We start from the raw sequence: 27,068 nt of genomic DNA, 5'->3' as shown, positions 1-27,068 counted from the left end.
AACACCGAAAACAAATGATAATATAGCTCTAATGGAAACTGTCCATACTACACATTTGTCAATAAAACAAGTTAGAAATCATCATACATTTTATAATGTGAACTTGTATTTGAATAATATATAACTATGTTTGTGCATTAAAAAGTGTCTAGGGATACCTGGGTGGCTCAGCAGTTGAGCTTCTGCCTTTGGCTCAGGGCCTGATCCCGGAGTCCCAGGATCGAGTACTACGTCGGGCTCCCTGCATGGAGCCTCTTTCTCCCTCTGCCTGTGTCTCTGCCTCTCTCTCTCTCTGTGTCTCTCGTGAATAAATAAATAAAATCTTAAAAAAAAAATAGAAAAGTGTCTAGAAGGAGGTCTATAAATTATTAATGGGTTTTCTCTGAGAAGGTGTTAAAAGGATTTTTTCATTTTCTACATTGTACCTTTATGTATGTGAATCTTTAAAAAATGAGCAGCTATTTTTTAAAATTTATTTTTATTTTTTTGAGAGTGCACATGCACAAGCATGGGGGGAGGTGGGGAGAAGGGGCAGAAGGAAAGGGAGAGACAATCTTTTTTTTTTAAGATTTTATTTATTTATTCATGAGAGAGAGAGAGAGAGAGAGAGGCAGAGACACAGACAGAGGGAGAAGCTGGCTCCATGTAGGGAGCCTGATGTGGGACTTGATCCCAGGGCTCCAAGATCATGCCCTGGGCCGAAGGCAGACACTAAACCACTGAGCCACCCAAGGATCCCCAGGGAGAGAAAATCTTAAGCAGGCCTACGCCCAGCATGGAGCCCAGCACGGGGCTCAATCACACAACCTTGAGATCATGACCTGAACTGAAATCAAGCGTGAGACACTTAACTGACTGAACCACCCAGGAGCCCCAGTGTCTATCTATTTTAATAAAATTGACCATCAGAAAAATGACATAACTTGCATTTTGGGAAAATAATGTATATAATATATATAAAAGGTAAATGCAATATATGTAAATATTAATCATATATAATACACAAAATTTAATGTATAAAATTTTAATATATATTAATACATACAATATAAAGATTAGTACAGTATAATATATATAGCTAGACTACAAAGTTGCATGACCATGTTTGATGGCTCCTAGGTGTAACCTTTGGGGTGTTCCTAATGGAGTTGCTTGTTCATTGGATTATGGACTGTCCACACCCTAATGCAGTATATCCATCCTCCCACTGAATGGTAAAGTTGCATATATACATCGTAGCAACAGTTCAGGCAACAGGCTATATTTGCAAGAATATTGGACTTGGATTTCAGCTTCACTATTGGCTCTTCCTTTAGAGTTTGTTTCTTCTTCGGTAAAATTGGGCTTCATTCACCAAAGAATGAACATTGATTGGGTATTACTGCGTGCAAGCCCTTTGGCTGAGTGCCAGAGACCCTAGCTCCTGCCCTGCTTCCCTCAGACTGGTGATGGGAGAATCCATCCCTAAATGAACACAAATAAAATAGGAATGGAATTCCTGATGCCAAGCTGTATTTTTAGTGGTTTCATTAAGTAGAAGAAATGAGACTGGATCTATCCTGAATGTAGTGGCCTGAGTTTTCAGGCTCAGTAGCCAAATTGCCTGAGTTCAAATCCTAGCTCCATCAGGGTTTGGGGAATGTTGCTTAACATCTCTTTGATCCAATTTTTCTCCATCTCTCAAATAGAAACAAGAACTGTAAATACCTCATGTGGTTGTTGTAAAGATTAAATAAGTCGTTATTTTATTTATTTTAAAAAAAGGTTTATTTTAGAGAAAGTGTGCATGTCTGCTAAAGTGGAAGAGAGAGAATCCTCAAACAGACTCGCTGTTGAGCCCCGAGCCCTACAAGGGGCTTCATCCCAGGACCTGGGATCATGACCTGATCAAAAATCCACAGTCCGCTGCTTAACCAACTGAGCCACTTAGGTGGGATGGAGAACACAGCAGACCAGCTGTTGCTTTTTTTCTCTTTTTAAAGATTTATTTTATGGAGGGAGAGAGTGCATGTGAGTGGGGAAAGGGGCAGAGGAAGAGAATCTTCAAGCAGACACCTGAGCTGGACACACGGGGCTTGATCTCAGGCCCTATGAGATCATGACTTGAGCCTAAACCAAGAGTCAGACGCTTAACCGACTGAGCCACCCACCTCCTTGGCCATATCTAATCCCACACAGTTGACTTGCTTCAGACCATCCTGCCTGCTATGGTCTGAATATTCGTTTCTCCCAAATTCATATGTTGAAATCCTTACGCCCACTGAGACATCCAGGTACCCCTGGACCAGCGGTTTCTAAGACAAATGTGACCAAGCTGATGTCAGAGGGGCATCTGGTTGTGACAGTGTTCTCTCCTCTGGTGACTTCCTTAACGTCATCTGGCCAACTAGGTCAGTGTCCACTTACTCCTTCGCTAGTCTGTGAACATCCTCCAGAGGCTTTATGTGCCATTGGCAAGAATGATATTCCTAGGCAGAGGAGGGAGCTTCTGAGGCTTGTACTGGAAACTGCAGACCAGCTCTCCAGGCCCATGTGGAGAAGATGGGGCAGTCAGCTCCTTACTAGGGGCTGCTGATTCTGCCCATTATGTTAAGAGGTGTGCTGTTTGTCTTATTGTTCCATTCATGTATGGCTTCTAAAATAGCTCTTAGAGTTCCAGTCATTCTATCTGTATTTCTCTTTTTTTTAAATAAAGATTTTATTTATTTATTTATTCATGAGAGACACAGAGAGAGAGGCAGAGACACAGGCAGAGGGAGTAGCAGGCTCCATGCAGGGAGCCCAATGTGGGACTCGATCCTGGTAACCCGGGATCAGGCCTTGAGCCAAAGGCAGAAGCTCAACCACTGAGCCACCCAGGCATCCATGTATTTTATTTTTCTTAATGATTTATGCAATCTGGGTAAATTAATAAGCTCTTGTATTGGACATATATGTCTTGCAAATATTTTTGTCATATATATTCCAAGGATTTTTGCCGATTTATTATGTCTTTTGTTCTCAAATTGTTTTTCTAACATGATGCCTTTTCTCTCCAAAGCGAATTTTACAAGAATCTTTTGCAAGTATCTTTGCTACACTAGGATGGGTCAGGAAAGCTGGAAAGCTTTCTGTAAGAAGTGACTTTTAATTCAAAATTCCATGGGTGAGAAGCCCAAATCAGGTGAATAGAGCAGGGAAGAGGGTTGCTGGGAGGGAAGAACATCTGCCTCATCTCTCCCATGGTATCACCTCTTCTTTCAGCACGTCTGTTCCACTTACTTCTTGATACCGACTTCCCTCCTTGGCTCTTTCTTTCTCTAAGATTTTATTTATTTGTTTGACAGAGAGAAAGCAGGAGCAGGGGAAGCAGCAGAGGCAGAGGGAGAAGCAGGCTCCCCGCTGAGCAGGGAGTCCGATGTGGGGCTCCATCCCAGACCCTGGGATCATGACCTGAGCAGAAAGCAGACGCTTAACCAACTGAGCCACCCAGGCATTCCCTCCTCCTTGGCCATACCTGATCTCACACAGTTGACTTGCTCTTGGCCCATCCTGCCTGCTATGGTCTGAATGTTTGTTTCTCCCAAATTCATGTGTCAACATCCTTACACCCACACTGAAGGTATTAGGAGGTGGGGTGTTGGGAGGAGCCTAAATCCAGGAGGTGGAGCCCTCATGAATGGGCTTGTGCTCTCACAAAAGAGAGCACCCAGAGTTCCCTAGCCCCCTCCTTCATTTATTGTATCCTAAAGATACATTAAATCTGGGGCCCTGCAGAGTTCTTACTGGGACCTGACCATGCCTGGTCCCTGATTTCAGACTTTCAGCCTCCAGAACTGTGACAAATAAATTTGTTGTTGATTAACCACTCGGCCACGGTATTTTGTTCTAGCAGCCCCAAATGGACTAACACACTAGCCTTGATTATTCTCTTCAGCGTAGCCCCTCCCCCCTTCAACTGGACTATCTCAAGAGTCAGTTTTTAAGTCTCGGGTGAATTTGCTGCACTAGCTCATCCAGTCACAGGTTGGCTGGCTAGCATGGAGTAATGATGGTAGAGGCTAGATAATATGAAATAAAATGATGCGGGTGCCTGGGTGGCTCAGTTATTAAGCATCTGCCTTCAGCTTGGGTTATGATGTCAGGGTCCTGGGATCAAGCCCTGTACCATGCTCCCTGCTCAGCGGGGAGCCTGCTTCTCCCTCTCCCTTTGCTGCTCCCCTTGCTTGAGCTCTCTCTCAAATAAAATCTTAAAAAAAAAAAAAAAAAAAGTAAAATGATGGCACTTCAACAGGAACTTAGAGTGGCAGTCTCCCCTAAGAAGGGATGTTATTCTGGCACATGATGACTGATATTTATAGTTCAGCATGTATCCACCTTCTCAGTCTTCACATCAGTGAAGGACTTTATGGACACTCACATATGGATCTGTGTATCAGGTGGCTTAGGCAAAGTTAGGCTGTAGGAAAGATGCTTCCTAAAATCTCAGTGGTGGGGCACCTGGGTTGGGCATCTGCCTCTTGATTTCAGCTCAGGTCATGATCTCAGGCTCGTTGGGCTTTGAGTGAAAAGTAGGCTCAACATGGAGTCTACTTGAGAGTCTCTTTTTCTCCCTCCACCCTCCCCTTGCTCCTGTGTACGTGCTCTTTCTCTAAATACATCTAAAAAATATTTTAAAAAAATCCCTGAGGTTTATAACAAACATTTTGTGCATGTGACATGGCCAACGCTAACTGGCTTTGGCTCTGCTGAATTCCATATGTCTTCTCACTGCAGGACCCAAACTGAAGGGGATCGTTTATCTAGGACACACTGATCACCTGGTGGAAGGAAAAGAGAAAGATGGTTGAACCACATGATAGCTCTTAAAGCTAATGCTTGGAAGGGGCATATATTACATCTGTTTACATTGCACTGGCCAAAGCAGCTCTACGGCCAAGCCTGAGGTCAATGAGGAGGAAGGATACTCCCAAAGAGAGACGCAGTAAATATTTTGAACAAATAAACATTCTCCCATAGTTCATCACAGCCAGTTGTACCATTTGGTCTTGTTTTGCAGGTGAGAAAACTCAGGCTAAAAGAGCTAACTCGATGGAGGTCATAAATTCCAACTCAGCTCTCTGGTTTCAGAGTCAGTCTTTTCTACCATTCAGTCTCTTTGGGGGATCTTTTCTCTCTTTACACCTGGAATTGTACAGGCACCTGGAATTGTAATTTATTCAGGGCACAACGGCTTCTAATGAGCCCCAGAAGCTTCTCCATGAACATTTCTATGGAGGTAAACCACCTCTGAGAGCTTTCTGGAAGTATATGGAGCTAGAAAGAGGGGGTCGGGCTTGGGGAATTGCCTCCATGAGAGCTGACTCTATTCCATTTAGTAATTTTTTTTAAAACTGTTGAATTATTTATCTGCTTTATGGGTTTGTAGATCCTTCGGGCAGGGATCACCTATCAATCTATCACTCCTTTTTTTTGTTTCCTGTGTGTGTGTACGTGTGTGCGTGATGTGGTGTGTCTGAGCTCCTCAAAGCTATTTTTCTAGGTAGTTTTAGAAACTTCCAGATTGCATTGGATATTTATACTCACAAAAATTATTAGTGGGGTGGAGAGAGTGCAACTCCTCTGCTTTTGCCAAAGAGCAACAATTTTAGATTTCGAGACCTAGGTGCGGCAGCTCAGTGTGTCCTGGGGTGGGGGTGCAGGGGAGAAGTTACAGCCGGTGGAGAACACATACTTCACTATGAGCGTCAATTTCTGTTGATTTCCTTTGCCTTTCGCTCGGTCGTACTCGTTTTAGAGTCCCTGGCGTCCAGGTGCCCGGTGCTGCGTGGTAACAGCTGCGCGGCTGGACTGGCCAGACCTACGGAGTCCACCAGGGCGGAGTGAGGCGCCCAGGGCGCTCCGCTTAGGGGGGTGCCCGCAGGAACCCGAGTTCTCCCGCCCCACCTCAGCCCCGGTCCCGGGGTCCATCATGCGTTTCCTAGAACTCCGCAGCGTGAACGTGCCCGGGCGAGCTCACCTGTGGGAGGCGCCTGCCCCCTCCCGTGCCGGCCACGCGGGAGGCCACGCGGGAGAACCCGGGGCTCGCGGCCGCCCGGAGACCCGCCCGGCCCGCGGGGCCCCCTGGCAGGTGACGGCGTGCGCGTGTCCGGGCCCGGCGCGGCGGAGGCAGCCAGAGGCCCTGCGCGCGTGGCCTGCGCGAGGCCGGGCGGGGCGGGGCGGGGTCCGCGTGGGGGTCCGCGTGGGGGTCCGCGTGGGGCCGCCCCGCCCTCCGGGTCCGCGGCGGCGGGCGTGGGGAGGCGCGCTCGGAGCTTCCCCGTGGCGGCTCCGGGCCCGAGAGGCGGCGGCAGGAGGACCGCGGGGGTGGCAGGGCGTGCCCGCGGCGCGGCGGGGCCCGGGGGAGGAGGGCCGAGGGGCCCGCGGAGGGCTCGCCGGACCCGCCGCGCGCTCGGAACCGGCCGAGGAAACTAGTCGGAGGGAGGGGCCGGCGCCGGGGGCCGGGGCGGGGGCGGGGAGGGGCAGGGGCAGGGGCAGGGGCAGGGGCGGCCGCAGCTGCATCCAGCCCGTTGGCTTCCTTCCCAGCTCTCCTTCGCCGCCTCCCCTTCCTCCTGTATGAGTCAGGCGTTTCCCGGGGATTTGGAGCAGCCGCGCGCGGCCCGGACGCCGGAGCGGTAGCGGCGGCAGGAGCAGCGGCAGGAGCAGCAGCAGGAGCAGCAGCGGCAGCGGCAGCAGCAGCAGCAGGAGCGCCCGCGCCGGGGCCGCCACCGCGCCGGGCACCCGCCTTCCGGGCGCGCACGGACCATGGAGAGGGCGGCCCAGGGCGCGGACGGCGGCGGGGGCAGCGACAGCAGCAGCCGCAGCAGCAGCCGCGCCACCTCGGCCGGGTCCTCGCCGTCCTGCTCCCTGGCCGGCCGGGGGGTGTCCAGCCGGTCGGCGGCCGCGGGGCTCGGCGGCGGGGGCAGCCGCAGCAGCCCGGGCTCGGTGGCCGCCAGCCCGTCCGGAGGGGGCGGCCGCCGGAGGGAGCCGGCGCTCGAGGGCGTGCTCAGCAAATACACCAACCTCCTCCAGGGCTGGCAGAACAGGTAACGCGCCCCCCCGCGCCGCCCTCGCTCCAGGTGGGGCGCCCCCCGCAGCGGCGGGGCCGCGGGGGGGGGGGGGGAGCGCGGGGCCCGGGCCCTCCGGAGAACGGCTGAGGCCGCGAGGCACGGGGCGCGCGCTGTGTGCCTGGAGCCGGTCCCGCCGGAGCAGTTCTCTTCCTTTAAAACTTCGGGTGTTTAGAGCCGCCGCCGCCGCCGCCAAAAACCTACCACTTCCCCGCACGTTCCGGAGCGCGTGCTACCTCCTGCCCAGTTGGTGGCCCGAGACCTCCAATCTCTGCAACAGGAGTTTTTTTTTTATTTTTTTTTAAACACCCTCTCCCCTTTGGAAATGGACAGCTTGCTCTTTGAATTATTGTCATTCTTTTTCTCCCTTTGGGTGGCTTTTTTTAAGTTCTCTGCTCACTCATTCTGTCCCCACCATTGGGAGGCCTAGTTACGGCCACGTGGAAGGATGGAGATGTCCAGGGAAGGGGTGCCCAGCCCACTTGTATTGGTGGTAACGTGTGAGGAACAACGAAGCCTAGTGAACAGGACTTGAAAGGAGCAGATGTGGTACTGCTGTTTACAGGGTTTTTTGTTTGTTTTTTTTCTCCCCACTTTGTTTTTCAAAATCGAGCCATAGGTCCGTGCAAGAAGAATGGGGTTTTTGGAGAGGTTGTTGATGAGTCCTGCCCTTAAGCGTCCTGCCCTTAATCGTCCTTGAAACTTAGGACTTGGGGTTCTTGAGGGTGCTTTTGAAGTTTGAATCACACCCTGGGGAGCTGTTGCTTCCCTCTTTGGTTAGACTAGCTTTCTTGGTGCTCTCTCCCTGCAGATGGATTGGAAATGTTCAGATTGCTTCCAACCGAAACTTTGATCAGGCAGTTATGTACATGAAACTAGGAGGACGGTGACTGCCCAAGTATGGAAACTGAGTTTTTATACTGGTGTTATAGACAGAGAACTTTCTGAGTCACCTGGGTTTCCTCGGAGATCTGCTCCTATGTCAGTGGAAGTTGCACTATAACTTTTGAATCCTTTTATTTCTCAAAATAGCCCTGGTATCTGCTGTTGCCTCTCCCTTTTCCCCTTCAATTTCTGAAAGCTTAAAAAGAACAGGTAGACTGTGTAGGATGAGAGAGAGATGAGATGACTAAATCTGGTTGCAGTGCTTGGTAATTGTGCCTTGCTGGTGTGGTTTGTATGTTCGCCAGTCACTTTTAATGCTTTTTTTTTTTTCCAAGTAGCTTATGAGGCCAACAGAGATTTTACCCTGGATTACAGTTGTTTCACTTGGGGACGGTATTTTACCTGCAATGCATATTAAAGGATTTGTTCTTTGCAGTGGATTTAGGAGGAATTGGAGTCACTCATGCTTTTGTATAATTTTAAATCCACTGAGGTATTTAGGTTATGCCAGATTGAGAAGAGGCAAAATTAATAATATAATAATAATAATATCTACGTAATTGCAGGCTACATAGGTGAAATGCACTCATACACTTAAGAGGTTGTGAGGTCTCATCTTTGTTGAGTTTGTTTCCTGTGATCTATAGCCACTAGCGTTTATTCTTAACCACAGCAGACTCACTATTTTCTAAGTCAACCACCGACTCCAAAAACATTATCTCTTTCTAATGGTTAATGTTTCAGTGTCCAGGTCTGTGAACTGTGGCTGAGGGACCATTAGTGATCTGGAGAGGATTTATGATGACTCAGTGATGGCACATTTTTCCCTTCTCAAGGGGAGGTCTGGAACAGTGTAAAAAAAAAAAAGAGGAGGAGAAAGACAATATATTCACTTGTTCATGAGTTTATTTATCCAGAGACTATTTATTGAGGATCTACTATGTGCCAGGCACTCTTCTATGAGCAGGAGCTATTCCAGTGTGCAAAGCACACGTGCATCTTCACTTGAAGTAGTGGAGAAGATGCAGAATTAAAAAGTAGAAGGAGTCCAGAGCTCCCTAGTCTAGGGGAACACCTTGGTACAAATAGTGGGGGACCCGATTCAAATTCCCTTGACTTTTGAACCTCATGGCATATCTTTTTAAGCTGCCTGCAGTAAATGACAAATCTCTAGCCACAAAATTCTTGGTGTGTATTTCCAGGCTGCCATGCTGTTGACCATGCCCTTTGCCAGCTCCCAGGATGTGGTACCTATCACCCAATAGCAGTTTTTACTCTAGTGTCCTCTTGTCTGATCTTGTGTTGCTATATAGTTTATATTCTAACACTCCGTTTTGTATCCTGTTGGAATTTACTAGTAGCACACTTGGCCCCATCACCACCCATGGGGAAGGCAGTTTGGGCCAGAACATAAAGTAGGTGACATAAAAAGAGGCCACAGGAGAGAAGACGGCACATTGTGGGACACACTCAAGTCAGGAGAGTACATCCAGGGTACAGGGCTCACACTCATTGAGGGAGTGTGAAAGAATCAGAGCATGGCGAAAATGTACATTAAGGAAACTCTATAATTCATTATTACGGTTAAAAATATTTCAAGTATAGTAAGGTATAGTTCTATAGGATGGTGTTAAAGAGGAAATCCATCTAAATGAACAAAACAACCTCAGAGGTGGCAGGTGCTATGAAGATTAAAAAATACAGTTGACCCTTGAACAACGAAGAGGTTAGGGGTACCAATCCCTACAGAGTCAAATATCTTTATATGACTTTTGACTTCCCCAGAACTTCACTATACTATAGTATAGTATATACTATATAGTATATAGTATATAACTTCACTATACTAATAGCCTACTGTCAACTCAAAACCTTACCAACAACATAAACAGTTGATTAACACATGTTTTGTGTGTTATGTGTCTTCTGTATTACAATAAAGCAAGCTGCAAGCTACAGAAAAGAAAATGTTATTAAAATCACGAGGAAGAGAAACTATATTTATGGTATTGCTGTATTTATATAAAAAATTATGTATAAGTGGACCTGCACAACCTGAACCCCTGTTGTTCAAAAAATGATAAAAAATAAGTATTTGTGGAAATAATTTTGTGTGGATCTAGTGTCTTTACTAGATTTTAATTCAGAGCACTGTCTTTTCACTTAGTTTTTTGGTTTTCCTATGGAGTGAACCGGCGGGGAGAGTGAGCCCCAGGAGTTTGGAGAGGCAGATTGCACAGTGCCTTGTAGGCCAGGGGAAGAATTTAAGGCTCTGTTTTGGTGGTTCAGAAGGATTTTAGGCAAAGAGGTGAGCCGGTCTGATTCGTATTTTAAAAAGTTTACTCAGTACTCTGTGGAGATGAGATTTTTAGAGTCAGACCAGGAAGCAGAGAGACCACTTAGGAACTCCTCATGGGGGTCCAGGAGGAGGGGCTGGGCACAGGTACGTGGGGTCAGGACAAGTGGAGAAAAAGTATAGTAGTGGAGTGGAGAGGATAGAAGTTGCCGATGGGTTGGATGAGGAGGTGAGAGAAAGGGGCCAAGGAGAACTTTTGAGTTTGCATCTCTGGGAGACTGAGATGGATGTTGAGGTGTCCTTTAGAGAAATGAGGTTTGCAGGGGAGGAACATATTTGCAGGGGGGATGGAGGACAACCAGGAGTTCCCTTTGGACTGTGTTCAATTTGAGATCTCTATACCGTAAGAAATTGGCTATATGAACTCTAATTTGCCCTAAGGTTAACTTTAGTCTCAAACCCAAATGGAACTATTTTGAGTTTGCTTGTGACATCAGGTGTTTGAGAAAATAATTTCTAATTGGATCTAGGAAGTGGTATTTAAATATTTGAGAGTCTTCATTGCCATTCGGTTTTTATTATCTGGAGAAAAGAAGACATTGCAAATATGAAACCTGCCTCCAGTTTGTGTGTGTGTGTGTGTGTGTGTGTGTGAGATTGGTGGGGTTGTAAGAACTCAGTAAAATATTAAAAAGCAAGGGGTACCTGGGTGGCTCAGTCGGTTAAGCATCTGACTCTTGATTTTGGCTCAGGTCATGATCTCAGGGTCCTGAGATCAAACCCTACATCTGCTCCACACTTAGCAGCAAGTCTGCTTGACCTCCTCTTTCTCCCTCTGCCTCTCCCCCCACTTGTGTGCACCCTCTCTCTCAAATACATAAATAAATCTTTAAAAAATATTAAAAGGCAAATCTTGAATAGGATAAGTAAGATAAGTATCAGCAAAAGAAAACCTCAGGCCAGTAGTGGACGTTTAATTGGAATGTAAGGGGAATGTGGACTCTGACGGCCAAACCCCAACATCAGTATTTAGCATACATGTCACCTTGGGCTGTTTCTTCAATTGCTCTGGGCTCCTGTTTTCTTTTCTGTTAAATGGAGAAAAGATGTTAACCCTTCTCATTAGTTCAGTGTGAAGATTACGTGAGGATACTGGTCTGTTAAGCGGCTGAGAATAGTGCATAACAAGATCTGGAGAACCGGTAGCTATTACTGAATCTTCAATTTGTCCCTCTTAAGTGGATCGTTTCTCGTCTGTAAAGTTCTTGGTTTATTTTCTGAATGCTGTGGTTACCCTGGAACTCCATTAACGTGATCATCCCAGAGTTCTTTGGAGAGGATATGATGGTTTGGTTTTGATGACCATTTTAAAACTTGGAACCTGGGAGCCTGGGTGGCTCAGTAGTTGAGCATCTGCCTTCAGCTCAGGTCATGCTCCTGGGGTCCTGGGATCCAGTCCCTCTCAGGCACTCTGGGGGGGAGCTTGCATCTCTCTCTGCCTATGTCTCTCATGAATAAATAGAATCTTTAAAAAAACAAAAAATAAACTTGGAACCCAGCAAACATTTGCATGACAGGTGACTTACTCCCCCAGCCTCCAATCCCTATCTCCCTTCCCTGCTTTATTTTGCTCCATAACCACCACCATCTGACATGCTCCACATTTTCCTCTTGTCTCTGCATGAGATGTAAGCCCCTTGAGGACAGGGTATAAATCGTCTGCTTTGCTCAGTGCTGTACTCCCAGTGTCTTGAACAGGGTCTGGCATATAATGAGGGTTCAGTAGATAGATACTATGGAATAGCTCAGGGACTGAATGGGTGACAGAGAAGAAGTTAAAACAGGGTTTTCTTGTGTTTTGACCAGTGTTAGCTACTGTTATTGTAATTCTTGGTTCTCTACCTGCTTCTGTTTCCTCGTCTCTAAGTTCACATGTCTGTCATTGGCCCTGCTCTCTGCAACCATCTGTGTCTTCAGGGTCAGAAGTCTGATCTATCTTGTGACTGAGAGCCCACCACTGCCCACATTACGTGGGCCTCTCATGGCCAGATATCTAGGGCCTGCTCTCGACCTGATTTGCTTGAGTGACATTCTTTGAGAATGAGTGTTTAGCCTCTGGTCAGAATTTTCCAGGGTTTTGGGGGCTACTTGGCTCATTTAGAAAAGTCAGGGGGGAACATGCATTAACTTTTAAAACCACGCTGAATTAAAACGAACGCTCTTGAGTACATTTTAGAGGCAGTTAGTGCTACCGGGGTTGATTTTCAACCTGGGTTTTATGTTCTTGCCCACGTGTACTTAGAAAGTATTCACACATCTTGCTGTCTGGCTTGCCAGATTGTTGGGAGCCTGCATACTCAAACCCTTTCAGGACACTGGGTTACTTCATGGACAGTAATAATAGAGGGGTGGTTGCCTAGGTGACAAAGCAGCATATAACATGATTTATTCACTTATGATTCAGAATATTTATGGAGCACCTGCCAGGGTTAACCACTCCCTGTGGGATGCGCTCTTCCCCTCCCTTTTTGAAATGTATGCGTATTTGAGGAGAATTCACGCCAAATGGTTATTATGGTTTTCCTTTGTTGATGGGATTGTGGGTGATATTATTTCTCCTCTTTTCTTTTTTTCCATCATTATTTTTTCCTGAGGTGAACTTTTTTTTTTTTTTTAAGATTATTTATTTATTTATTTATTCATGAGAGAGGCAGAGACATAGGCAGAGGGAGAAGGAGGGCTTCACTCCGGAAGCCTGATGTGGGACTTGATCCCAGGACCCTGGGAACATGCCCTGAGCTGAAGGCAGATGCTCAACCACTGAGCCACCCAGGCATCCCCAAATTTTAGATTTTAATATAGTCACATTAAAAATTTTTTTCCTCTGAGTTCTTTTTAAGTCCTGTTTAGGGAATCTCTGCCTACTCCCACGGTAATGAGGCTGTTTTCTTTAAAGAAAAAAAAAAAAACAACTTTTATTAATTTGAATATTTCTTAAAAGTTTGAATTGCGATTAGAGGGATATGGACAGCCAGCAGAACCAATACTGGATTTAAGGCTCCCAGTCTGTATTAGTTTCATACAGCTATTGTAACAAATGACCATGAACTTGGTAACTCCCAGCGGTAAGATGTTTATTTTCTCATGGTTCTGGAGGCCAGAAGTCTGAAATTAGCTTCACTGGGCCAAAATGAAGGTGTTGGCAGGCCCATGCTTTCACCAGACACTCTAAGGGACGATTAATTTCTTGCTTCCTCCAGCTTCTGGTGGCTGCCGGCATTCCTTGGATCATAACGCCTCATTCCAGTTTCTGCCTCTGTCTTTACGTTGCCTTCTCCTCTGTGTGTGTCAGGTCTCCCTCTGCCTCCCTTTTAGAAGGACTCCTCTGATTGCATTTAGGACCCAACCAGATCACCCAGAATAATCTCCCCTTTTTCGAATCCTTAGTGGAAGCATGTCTGCCATATACCCTATAAGGTAGCACTTGCAGTTGCCAGAGGTTAGGACGCGGACATAGCAGGGCTACAGTATGGCACTCACAGCCCCCATAGGGGCATCACTCTAAGGTGGTTCTGAAGCCCTCTACCTTCCCCATCCACCTTTTCCACCCTTCACTGGATGCCCTGGTGACAGCCATCTCTGTTTGTCAAAGGCTTGCTGTCTTGACTGCCAGTGGGCTGGTCAGGAAGGCTTGGTGGATTCATCCATCTCTGTCTACTAGACAGACCCTTGGCCAGATGCAAGGTAGGCACCGTTGTGAGGGAAATTCTAATGCCAGTGAGCAAACCTAATTTGCTTTTAGGGCAAATCAGACTTTCTTTGGGCTTTCTGTAAATACCAATGAGCGATCAGTTTGGAAGTAAGTATACTTGTGATCCTCTGTGTTTTCCATTTTGTCATCTGAATGACTCATTAGCTGAAGACTGTTTTTTAAAAGTACAATTAAATACAATAAAATGCATAGGTCTCAGGTGTTCCGTTTGATGAATTTTGGCAATTGTTGACACCATGTCACCACTGCTTCAGAAAGTACAGAACATTCTCTGATCCCCCCCTGCCCCCCTCCAATTTTCCCTGTGCTCCTTGCTAGTCAAGTTCCACTTCCTCTATGATCTTTTTCTGATTTTTAGCACCATGAATGAGTTTTGTCTGTTCTTGGGTTTATATAGATGGAACAGTATAGGATATCCTTTTGGAGTCTGGTTTATTTCCATCAGCCTGATGTTCTGAGATTCATCTATGTTGCTGCATCAATCAGTAGATTATAATTTTTTAAAAAGATTTTATTTATTTATTTGAGAAAGAGAGAGAGAATGAGAGAGAACACAAGTGGAAGGGAGGAGGTAGAGGGAGAAGCAGACTCTCTGCTGAGCAGGGAGCCTGATGTGGGGCTGGATCCCAGGACCCTGGGATCATGACCTGAGTCAAAGGCAGATGCTTAACTGAGCCATCCAGGCGCCCCTGTAATTTGGTTTTTGTTATTGTTGTTGAGTAATATTACATTCTGTGGTATACCAGTTTACCCATTCCCTCGTAGATAGACATTTAGTTTCCAGTTTTTGGCTATTATCCATAAAACTTCTGGATATAAGTTTGTATATAAGTCTTTGTGTGGGCATGTGCTTTTATTTCTCTGGAATAAATTTCCTAGGGACTGGAATTGCAGGGTCATAGTGTAGGTGCCTGGAGAAGCTCCCAAAGTGTTTTCCAGTTTAGCAGAACTATTTCTCACTCTACCAGCACTGTATGAATGAATGGGTTGCTCCCCATCCCAGCCAGCTTCTTAGAGGGGTAGTTTGTAGAAGCCCGGGCTGGTGAAGTGGTTAGAACTCATTGCCAGCTCAACCTCTTTTTTTTGGAACTTGACCTTGGGCAAGTCACTTAACTCTTTGGGCCCTGGTTTGCTCATATGTAAAATGATAGTAACCATGCAGTGTTGCTGTGAGGCTGCTACAGGTGGCAGGCCTAGCACAGTGGGTGGTGCACAGTAGGTCCTGGGGTGGCAGGCCTAGCACAGTGGGTGGTGCACAGTAGGTCCTGGGGTGGCAGGCCTAGCACAGTGGGTGGTGCACAGTAGGTCCTCAGGTGAAGTTTGTCTCCTGGGAGTTTAACATTTTAGACCAGTGAGTAACTTCATGGAACAGAGGGGGCAAGATGATGATCATTTTAGCCCCAAACTTAGCAGATAGGCAGGTGTTTCTAAGCCCTTCCTCCTCTGCACAGGGACCTAGGTGACAAGTTATTTGATTCGCAGAGTGGATGACTGTTTCCATTTGCTGCTTATTAGTCTGTGGTTCCTCAGAGTCTGCTCCAGTGGACAGTTGTTTGAAAACCCTGGGAAAAAGAAGAGATGTGGCCTTTGTGTCCCGAAAAGAGGTTTGAAATGATTGTGCCGGAAGTGTGGGAGGCTTTTTGCAGCTCTGCCTGGCTCCTGCCTGATGCGATTTGGGGCCAGGCCAAGACAGAATTAAAAAGAAAACCTTCCAGAATGTGATTTTTGATAACCCAGACTGGATCGAATATGGTCACAGCCCAGAAAGAAAGTGCTTTATTTGTGTGCCTTGTGCAATGACATCAATAATTATGATAAAATTAGGAAACATTATACACAGTCCTGTGGCAAGCCTATTCTTTCAAGGTCAAAGGAGGCATTTGAGCCCTGAATAACTTTTTCATGTTTTGCTGTAGTTTTCAGAGGGCTATTTATGTTTTCGTGTGGTTAGGTCCCTTTCTATAAATATTTTGACGAAAATATAACCAGTTGAAAGGCAACCAACATCAGTTTCTAATGACTCTTTTCTAGGATGTGTTAAGTGTTTATTTGCAAAGCCGGTTATGTGAGCAGTGACCTCTGAGTGGAGGAGGAGTGTGGGGTGAAACCCCCCTTACCCCCCCAGAAGCAGTAGAATTCATGTTCTCCCACATGTGGGTAGACCTGGGGTTTTACCTGAGCCATGTGTTCAGGGGAGGGAGTTGAACGGGTTTGGTGATGGGTACAAGTGACCCTCGACTGGTTCGCAGTGGTCACTCCATCTGATGCATGTTGGGCTGCGAGCAACATGATGCAAAACCACCACCACAGTTTTCCCGGGTGTTTTGGTTGTTAAGTAGAGTCTGGACAGAATTGGGAAACTTTCCAGGTCCTGAGTAGGCAGGCAGTATCAGCCCCCAGATACGCTCCGCTTTGCTGTAATTAGGCCTGGTGGAATGTTCATGCCACACATATTTGTTGGGCACCTTTTGTGTGTATGCCAGATGCCAGGCGAGATGCTGTGGATGCGGGGAGAACAAGCCCAGGCGAGATCTTGAGTAGCCGACAGCCTCAAACAGGGGTGGGCCAACTTTTCCTGTAGAGGGCCAGGTAATTAAGATTTTCAGCTTTGTGGCCTAGCCAGTCTCCATGGCAACTATGCAACGCTTCGGTTGTAAACAAGTAGGGTGCTTCATCTCTGTTGCAACAAAACTTTATTTACAAAAACAGGTGGTGGGCTGGACTTAGCTTGTGGGGTGGAGTTTGACCATCCCTGCTCTAAAATGACACCTAGAGCCCTTAATCAAGTAGTGGAGGCAGCCTAGAGTGGTGGCTGAGTACAGATTCTGTGGTCCAAAAGCCTGGGCTTGAATCCTGCCTTGGCTGTTTACTACCTGCTTGACTTTGGACAAGCTGGAATAACCTTTCTGTACCTCAGTTTCTTTATGTGTAAAATGAGGGTGATAGAGTGTCAGAGTTTTCAGATTGACTGAGAAGTGTTGTGTGAAGGGCTTAGGACAGTGACTGGCACTCATCAGATGCAAGCTGCTGTAACCACACAGGGTGGTGAATGATCCCTAAGGGAAGCACCCGGCAGTGAGAGCACCGAGAGCACCAGCTCTGCCTGGGGATGGACGGGAGAGGGAGAGTGGCAGGTGAGCGAGACCTAGAGTGTTGAGGAGAGAGGTTCACCATGCAGACAGGAGCCGGGGGAAGGCTTCCCTGGAGAAGGCTTTGTGAGTACAAAGATTTGGAAGCATGAAAGGAGGAGGTAGATTTGGTGTGGCTGCAGTACAGGTTGTATGTGGGGTGTGGCCTCTTTTACAGTAGGCTGTAAAAGACTACTGCATGAAGGACCTCTTACAGGGCTGAGACCACAGATCATAAACTGTCAGTGTCACTAGAAAGAGGGAATACATTTGTGGGTCCAGGAAGTGTTAGATTTTACATTATCCCATTTAAAATGAGATGGGGTATTGCAGATCTCTTCATTCTATCCTTCTTCTATAGTCACAGGACCCCAGGTTCTAGCTAGATACATAGTCCTAGATAAAACTGTATTTTCACCCTTCATCTCCCTCACAGCTAGGGATGGCCACGTGATGATATTCTAGACATAGAATAAAGTCCCTCACAAAGTAGTCTTCTGGAATCATCTTTGTACCCTTCCTTCTTTTTCCTTTGCTCTTGGAATACAGACATAGGGCCGCAACTGGAATACAGTTGTGGTGGTTGGGATCCCAGCCCCCATCTTGAGGCTTGAGGGGACTGAGATGAAGGCCATCAAGACAGAAGAGACTTGGCCTCTAAGGATTTCATTGATCAGAGCCACCTCACAGATCTTGGGCTGCCAACCTCTGGAATTTTCTGCAAAAGGGAGAATAAGCATTTTTAAAAGCCACTATTTGGGATCTCTGGATGGCTCAGTGGTTTAGTGCCCGCCTTCGGCCCAGGGCGTGGTCCTGGAGTCCCAGGATCGAGTCCCACATCAGGCTCCCTTCGTGGAGCCTGCTTCTCTCTCTGCCTATGTCTCTGCCTCTCTCTGTGTCTCTCATGAATAAATAAATAAAATCTTTTTTTTTTTTTAAAGCCACTATTCAGAGCCAGATCTAAACCTAACTAAGGCAGTAGATTCTCTCTTCTCCAGATGAAGAAAGTGAGGCATATGATATAAATTGCACCGTTGGTAACTAGTGGAGGCACAGTGTGTCTGACTCCAAAGTATGTTTTCTTTCCACCACTCTGGAAAGAACCTGGGGATCGTCAACCCTCTCATTTCATAGATGAGATCATGGAGGGCTTTGCCTCAGGGTAGACCTGTACCAGCTCATTTCATTGCGAGATAATAGTTCTGTTTTATCCCCCACTCTCTCTCTCTCCTTGCCGTGGCCTTCCCAAAGAAGGGGCCTCATGTTTTAATTAGTGGTTTTGTTTCCGTCCCATGGGCTGGGTCTCTCTGCGTGAGTCGGTGGTGTCTGGTGGTGGTGGTCTTTTTCCCTGGTCAGAAAGCAGCACTGTTTCAGGGCTGTGTGTTTACAGCCTTCACAATCCTCCTTAGTAATGACTTTCCTTGCTTGTACTGTCCTTTCTTCACCTGGGCTTTTAGGGCTGGCCGAGGGGACTCCTTGGCCCTTTGACTTTGCATGAGAACTGGCAGATGCATCTTGATTTACACAGAGGCTTCCCAGTTTATTAAACTCAGAGTATGGACTTCGGCCGAAAGGGGTCACATGTTTTGAACACACTTTGCTTTTCAGATTCTTGTGTATCTGAGTTCCACCCTAATACTAATACCTTAAAAATGGGCCTCCCGACCCCCTTGGCTAACCACATAGCATAGAATTTTTCTGTGTGCGAATTCCAGCTGACTCATTTAGTGGATTGGTCCCTAAGAAGTTGAACAGGGCAAAAGCCAGTTTGTGCTCGTAAGCACTGTTGAGAGAGTGCTGCTGCATGTTTATTGTCTAGAAGTTCACATTTATGTTGCTCTTTGGACTAGCAAAATTCTTCACGTAATTTTTATGAGCCTGGCTGGTGTACACCTTTTTCTTTTTTTATGAGAACTCTGCTCTTGCTACCTTGGCCCAAAGTGTGTTTTAACACTCTTGGAGTCAGTTAATTCAGTTTCCTGTAACTGAAATTTTTCTGTCAAATGTCAGTTTTCATGATTCCTTTAGAATGTGCTGAAACTCAGGAAAATAGTGTGAAATAACAGCCCAAACTCCAGTGTTTCCTCAGACTGAGTAAGAAGATAAGCCATTTTTATGGGGCACACCTAAAGATCCTTCAGAAAATCTTCATATTATTATTATTATGTTTAAAGATTTTATTTATATATTCATGAGAGACACATAGAGGCAGAGCCACAGGAGAGGGAGAAGCAGGCTCAATCTCAGGATCTGGGGATCACACCCTTAGCCAAAGGCAGCTGCTCAACCATTGAGCCACCCAGGTGCCCCAGAAAATCTTTATATTAAAGAAAGAGGACCCAACTTGTGTCCCTCAAGTCAAGGTTAAGCCTGGATGCTGTTTTTGAACAAAAGCAAAGTGTGACCTCCTTGGAAGAGGCCAAGTTGTAGTTATGCATGTCATGGAATTGTCTGAATTTCTGTTTATCTAAAGGCTTGCTTCCTTTTCCTTTCTAGCATTGGAGCACTTACTGGTATTTTTAGTATTTTTTGTTTTGTTTGTTTCCGTCTTTATTTTTGCCTTGTTTTTCAGTTTAGGACTATAAATTCCTTTCACGATGTACAAAACATATTTCGGAACAATTAAATATAACTCATGATCTGATATTTTCTTTTCCTACAAATGATAGTGTTTTGATAATTAGATAATTTGTAAGAGGTCTGTGGGTAATAGTACCATATCCATGGAAATTATTTGATTTTAAGATTTGTACGCTGAAGTTTTTAGAGGTAAAGGGGCATTATATTGACAACCTACTCTCAAGAAACATGTATATATATGTGTGTGTGTATGTGTCTGTATGTATAAAAATGATAAAACAACTGTGATAAAATATTAATAGTTCTTTAGCGATAAATAATTCTTTGCACTCTTCTTGTAACTTATCAGAATTATAATAAAAAGTTAACAAAAATTCATTTGGTCTATTTAAAAAAAAAAAAGGCTATGGGGCATGAAGCATAGACTTCCTGGCTGAATGTAGCATATATCTAAAAATTAATAGAGCTAACGAATCCAGTCTGTGTTAATGCTAGTCTTCTGAACTGGCCACTGAGGCATCCATTCTGTAAGGCTTATTCCAGACCAGTCTGGAAGATGCTCCAGGTTGGTAAAAATGATTCTTTTTATTTTTTTTAAGATTTATTTATTTATTTATTTATTTATTTATTTATTTATTTATTTATGAGAGAGAGAGAGAGAGGCACAGAGACACAGGCAGAGGGAGAAGCAGGCTCCATGCAGGGAGCCCGACGTGGGACTTGATCCCGGGACTCCAGGATCGCGCCCTGGGTCAAAGGCAGGCGCCAAACCGCTGAGCCACCCAGGGATCCCCGGTAAAAATGATTCTTAGACTATTACGGATGATGTTGATTGAATTTATTAGTGTCTGTGAACCTGTGTCTATTAAACTAGGTAAAGCTGGCATATTTGCAGCTTACCAAAAGACCATGAAACCAAAGGCATGGGAGATTTGTGTTTTGATCCCTTTCCTGTTTAGTTGTCTTATCCTATATGAATGTTAGCCAGTTCTGTCATCTGTAAACCCAACAGAGTGGGAAACATATTGCTTGGTCCTGGTTACTCCTACCTAGGAAAATTAGAATGAATTATAATTTATATGCATTTTTAAATCTACAACTCTATTGTAATTCTGTTATCTAGAATTGTGGTGACACTTGTTTTAAAAGTGCCTGTAAAGCATTTGTTTGAATAAAGAGGACAGTGTGTCTTGGGAATTTTTGTGGGGTGATGGGCCAGTTTCTCTAAGAGCAGCCTCAGTATACCCTTGGTGGTCCTACAGCTGAAGACTTTGGGACTGGAAGTCAGTTCAAGTATTTCTGCAGGGTCAAGCAAGCAGACGTTTGTAGTTGAGCCATAATTCAGGTGCCTCTTGGAGTCTAAGGTTTATGGAGTCAGTCTCCTCATGGAGAAGGTCTGCATTGTCAGTGCTATCACCATTTATGAGGCATTTTGCTCCCTCATTTAAAAAAATCAAAGCCCCATATGTCACTTCTTTTTGCTCTCATAGATCAGATGGGTACTCTCCATGGAGCCCCAGCAGTGTGAGCTTTCACACTGACCAGGTAGGAGGGTAGCACATGGGATGTGCCTCCTGGGAGGCACTATGGATGGGCTGCTCAGAAAGGACCAGATGTCCTTTTCTCGTTATATAGTCACAGGGATGGCAAGAACTTATAAACCTGACCCAATGACCTTTTCATTCTAGCCTCTTTGAATTGCAATAAGAGAAAGCAGAGAGCAAAACAAGGAAAACTCAGGCTTTCAGAGGGTTGGGAAGGCCATCCAATTTGCCAAGTAATGGGGTTTTATTCTCACTTCCATTCCTGGATGGGCTAACATGCCATCCACAGTTGCTGCCTGCTAGGACAGTATGCGGATGACAGCAAAGGAGCCTTGCCTTCATCAGCGAGCAGAGATGGGAGGAGCCGCCGCTTACTTGGACACACTCTTTAACCTCTCTCTGCTTTAGTTTCTTCGTTTGAAAAATTGGGCTAAAGAGAATACCTACCTTGTAGGTTAGCTGTGAGGGTTAACTTAAATGAGTCAGTATTTGTAAAGTACAGGGGCCCGTGTGTGGCACATAGTAAGCACTATGGGAATTTTAAGAAATAAAATAAAAATGGAAAAAAATAAAATAAAATAAAAATGGAGCAGCGTGAGCTCCCTGAATTCCTACCCAGATCTGGAAAGGGTTTTCTTGCCCTGGCTTTGGATGTACAAGGTTAATTTGATTTGTCTTATATCCTCTCACAGAGCATGTTATGTATGCCATAGAAGCACAGCTTCACTCTTCATGATACGTGTAGTGAAATGAGTTTTTATCACTTATTAAAAACATATTTTCTCCCATTTTGCAAGTTTCCTTTCCATTCTGTTGACTGTGTCCTTTGATACACAAAACTTTAAAAATTTGATGTAATCCTTTTCACCTATTTTTGATTTTGTTGCCTGGGCTTCTGGTGTGTTATTCAAGAAATTACTGCCAAATCCAAGGTCAGGAAGTTTTCTCCTGTATTTTCTTCTAGCTGTGTTATCCTTTTAGGTCTTACTTTTAGATATTTAATCCATTTTGAGTCCATTTTTGTACATGGTGGGCCCAGACTTCCTTTTTTTTTTTTTGCATGTGGACATCCAGTTTTCCCAACACCATTTATCATTTTCCTATTAGGTGTTTTTGGCATTCTTGTCCAAAATCATTTGACCATATATACGACCCTATAACACATGGGCTCTATCCTTTTCCATTGGTCTATTTGTTTGTCTTTATTGCCAACACCATACTGTTTTGAAAAACATTTTTTTTAAAGATTTTATTTGAGAGAGAGGGAGAGAACAAACGGGGGGTAGTGACAGAAGGAGAGGGAGAAGCAGACTCCCTGATGACTAGGGAACCCGATGCAGGTCTTAATCCCAGGACCCTGAGATCATGACCTGAGCGGAAGGCAGATGCTTAACTGACAGAGTCACCCAGGCACCCCTTGATTATGTTTTGAATTCAAGAAGTGTGAGTCCTTCAACTTTGCTCTTCTTTTTCAAAATTGTTTGGCTATTCTCGGTCCCTTGGGATTCCATATGAATTTGGGATGAATTTTTCTATTTCTGCAAAAAAAAAAAATGCCACTGGGAATTTGATAGAGCTTGAATCTATAGATCACTTTGGAAAGTAGGGACATCTTAACAATATTGTCTTGTGATCCAAGGACACTTGGGATGGCTTCCCGTTTCTTTTTGTCTTCAATTTCTATCAGAAATTGTTGTAGATTTTAGTGTATAAGTCTTTTGTTTCTTTGGTTAGATTTATTTCGAAGTATTTTATTCTTTTTGACGCTATTAATAAAATTTTCTTTTTAAAAAATTTATTAAGTATAGCCGATACACAATGTTATATTAGTTTCAGGTGCACAAAGTGATTCAACAATTCTATATATTATACAGTGCTCACCACAGTAAATATAGTTACTGTTGGTCACCACACAACATTATTACACTATTGAGTATATTCCTTGTATTGTACTTTTCATCTCCATGACTTATTTATTGGAGGTTTGTACCTCCTAATCTCCCGCATCTATTTCACCCATCCTCGTGTCCACCTCCTCTCTGACAACCACAGTTTGTTCTCTCTATATAGGAGTTTCTCTGTTCTTTGTTTATTCATTTGCTTTATTTCCTTAGAATCCACATATAAAATGAAATCATATGGTATTTGACTTATTTCATTTAGCATAATACCCTCTAGAACCATCTGTGTTGTTGCAAATGGGAAGATCTCCTTTTTTATGGCTGAGTGTGTGTGTGTGTGTACACACACATCTTCTTTATCCATTCATCTATATCAAATAATGTTACAATAAGGATAGGGGTGCGTATATCTTTCCAGATTAGTGCTTTTGTGTTTTTTCGTAACTACTCAATAGGGGAACTAGTGGATCATAGAGTGTCTCTATTTTTAATTTTTAAGGAAACCTCCATACTGTTTTCCACAGTGATTGTACTGGTATAAAAATTGCCACCAACAGTACACAAGGGTTCCCTTTTCTCTATATCTTCTCCAACACTTGTTTTTTGTCTTTTTTTTTTTTTTAAAGATTTTATTCACTCATTCACGAGAGACACAGAGAGAGAGAGGCAGAGACACAGGCAGAGGGAGAAGCAGACTCCACATCGGGAGCCCGATATGGGATTCGATCCCAGGCTTCCAGGACCACGTCCTGGGCTGAAGGCAGACACCAAACCTCTGAGCCACACAGGGATCCTTATTTCTTGTCTTTTTGATACTAGACATTATGACTGGTTTGAGGTGAAATCTCGTGGTTTTGATTTGCATTTTCCTGATGTTGAGTGATGTGGAGCATCTTTTTATGTGTCTCTTGGCCATCTGGATGTCTTCTTTGGAAAAATGTCTATTCAGGTCTTCTGCCCATTTTTAAATCCTATTATTTGGTGGTTTTTTGGTGTTGAGTTACATAAGTTCTTTATATATTTTGGATACTAACCTCTTATCAGATACATCATTTGTAAATATCTTCCATTCATTGGTTGCTTTGTTTACCTTGTTGATGGTGCCCTTTGCTGTGCAAAAGCTTTTTACTTTAGGGCAGTCCCAATAGTTTATTTTTGCTTTTGTTTTTCTTGCCTGAGGAGACATATCCATAAATATGTTGCTAAGCTGATGTCCAAGAGAATACTGCCTCTTTTTTGGAATTGTTTTCTTAATTTCCTTTTGCCAATGTTCATTTCTAGTGTATACAAACAAAACTGATTTTTGAGTGTTGATTCTGTATCCTGCAGCTTTGCTAAATTCGTTGACTAGTTCTAACAGCTTTTTGTATGTGGAACGTTTAGGGGGTCTATACATATGATCATATTATTTTCAAACAGATAATTGTACTTCTCTCTTTCAATTAATGTCTTCTTTTTCTAGTGTGATTGCTCTGGCTAGGACATCTTTTTTTTTTTTTACTTTTTATTCTTTTAAAACTTTTATTTATTAGAGAGAGAGAGTAAATGAGGAAGTGGGAGCAGCAGACTTTCTACTGAGCAAGGGAGTCTGATGTGGGGCTGGATCCCAGGACCCTAAGATCATGACCTGAGCTGCTTAACCCACTAAGCCACCCAGGCACTCCTGGCTGTGTCTTCTAATACTCTGCTGAATAAAAAGCAAGAGTGAGCATCCTTGCCTTGTTCCTGATCTGAAAAGAAAAGGTTTCAACCTTTTACTGTGGATTATGATATTAGCTGTGGACTGACTGTAAATGACCTTTATTATGTGGCAGTGGCTTCCTTCTATTTCTAGTCTGTTGAGTGTTTTTATTATAAAAGGCTCTGCTGTTGCTTTTGTAAATAAGGTGTTACTGAGCCACCCCCATGCCCATTTGCTTACGCATTGTCTATGTCTGCTTTCACTGGACAGTGACAAAGTTGAGTGGTTGAGACAGAGACTTTGTGGCCAGCAAAGATTGATGTGTTTACTGTGTGGCCCTTTACTGATCCCTGCTTTCATCTATGACTGTGGTAGATTGTACTGCCTGATTTTTGAATTTTGAAACAAGGCTGCTATCCAGGGATAAGCCTTCCTTGGTTATGGCATGTTCTTCTTTCTTTATGTTGCTAGGTTCAGCCAGTTAATATTTTGTTAAGAATTTTTGCATCTGTCTCTGAGAGATATCTGTTTGTCGTTTTCTTACATCGTCTTTGTCTGGTTTTGGTATCAGGTTAGTGCTGGCCTTAAAATGAGTTGGGCAGTGTCCTTCCTGTTATATTTTATGGAAAAAATTGTGTAGAGTTGGTGTTATTTCTTCTTTAAATATTTGGTAGAAATCACCAGGGAAACCATCTGGCCTGGAGATTTCTTTTTGGAAAGGTTTTTAACTACAAAGTCAATTTTTAAAATAGTTATAAGGCTATTTCTCTTATCTGTTGCATCTTAGGCATGTTTTGGTAATTCATGTTTTTTGATGAATTGGCCCATTTCCTAGAATTGTCAAATTTATAGTAGAGTTGCTTAAAGTATTCCCTTATTACCTTTTTAATACATTTGAGACCTCTAGTGATACTCATCTTTGCTTTTTCTGATATTGGTAATATATATATATATTTTTAAAGATTTTATTTATTTATTCATGAGAGACACACAGAGAGAGGTAGAGAGACAGGCAGAGGGAGAAGCAGGCTCCCTTTGGGGAGCCTGATGCGGGACTCTATCCCAGACCTGGGATCAGGCCCTGAGCACAAGGCAGACAGATGCTCAACCACTGAGCCACCCAGGAGCCCTGACGATATATATCTTTTCTCTTAGTTTTACTAGAGGTTTATCAATTTATTGATCTTATTAAGAACCAGCTTTTTTCTTTCATTGATCGCCTTTATTGTTTTTTTTCTTTTTAAAGATTTAATTTTTTTATTTACTTATTTTGTAAAAGATTTATTTGAGAGAAAGCATGAGTGGGGGGAGGGGCAGAAGGAGAGGAAGAAAGGTAGGTAGGCTCCCGGCTGAACACAGAGCCCAATCAATGCAGGCCAGATCTCCTGACCTGAGCCGAAATCAAGAGTTGGTTGCTTAACTGATTGAACCACCTGAATGTTCTTAAAGATTTTATTTTTAAGTAATCTCTGCACCCAATGTGGGGCTTGAACCCATAACCCCAAGATCATGAGTTGCATGCTCCACTGACCCAGCCAGGTGCTCCAATTTTTTTTCCAATGTAATTGATTTTTTAATTTCTATCTATCTATCTATCTATCTATCTATCTATCTATCTATCTATCTATCTATATCTATCTATCGCACCTCACAATTAACGTTTATTCACGCCACAGTAGACACAACATGTGTACATGTGTACGTGGTGGCTCCGTGTTCCCGGCTAACAGAACCTGCTGAGATTTACAGCCAGACTGACGTTCCATCTCATGTGTTCTCTGAGCTGGTTAATGATGACCATGAGCAGGGGCAGGACTTGAGGCTTTCAGAGCTTTACTTCTTTTATCAGCACTCCTGATTTTATAAATGATGACACTCATCAACCCCATTCCTAATCAAATCTTCTGGTAAGCTTGGGTATAGTAGGGCTTCATGGGGACCCAAACATTTTTAATAAGGTTTTGAAGCATCTTGACGCAATACCCCTGGCTCAGGCTGCTGCGACACCACCACCACCGTAATTGATTTTTTAAGATTTTTTTTTTATTCATCCATTCATGAAAGACAGAGAGGCAGAGACACAGGCAGAGGGAGAAACAGGCTCTATGCAGGGAGCCTGATGTGGGACTCGATCCCGGATCTCCAGGATCACGCCACGGGCCAAAGGCAGGCACTAAACCGCTGAGCCACCCGGGCTGC

General features: G+C 44.3%; 1 protein-coding gene and 1 pseudogene across 2 annotated transcripts in view; one reads left to right on the top strand and one right to left on the bottom strand.

The window, feature by feature from the left end:
* The first annotated feature begins 6,765 nt into the window (after positions 1-6,765).
* OSBPL10 (oxysterol binding protein like 10) overlaps positions 6,766-27,068 on the top strand; it is a 295,603-nt gene continuing 275,300 nt past the window's right edge. For both annotated transcript variants that reach the window (XM_072793107.1, XM_072793106.1), the window contains exon 1: positions 6,766-7,061. In XM_072793107.1, coding sequence (XP_072649208.1) covers positions 6,781-7,061 — 281 coding nt within the window. In that variant the 5' untranslated portion in view covers positions 6,766-6,780. The remainder of the gene's footprint in view (positions 7,062-27,068) is intronic.
* LOC140614494 (ATP synthase subunit ATP5MJ, mitochondrial pseudogene) lies at positions 26,343-26,839 on the bottom strand (annotated as a pseudogene).

Source organism: Canis lupus, chromosome 22, assembly GCF_048164855.1.
Source record: "Canis lupus baileyi chromosome 22, mCanLup2.hap1, whole genome shotgun sequence".
Classification (NCBI taxonomy): domain Eukaryota; kingdom Metazoa; phylum Chordata; class Mammalia; order Carnivora; family Canidae; genus Canis; species Canis lupus.
This window is presented reverse-complemented; position numbering and strand designations above follow the sequence as displayed.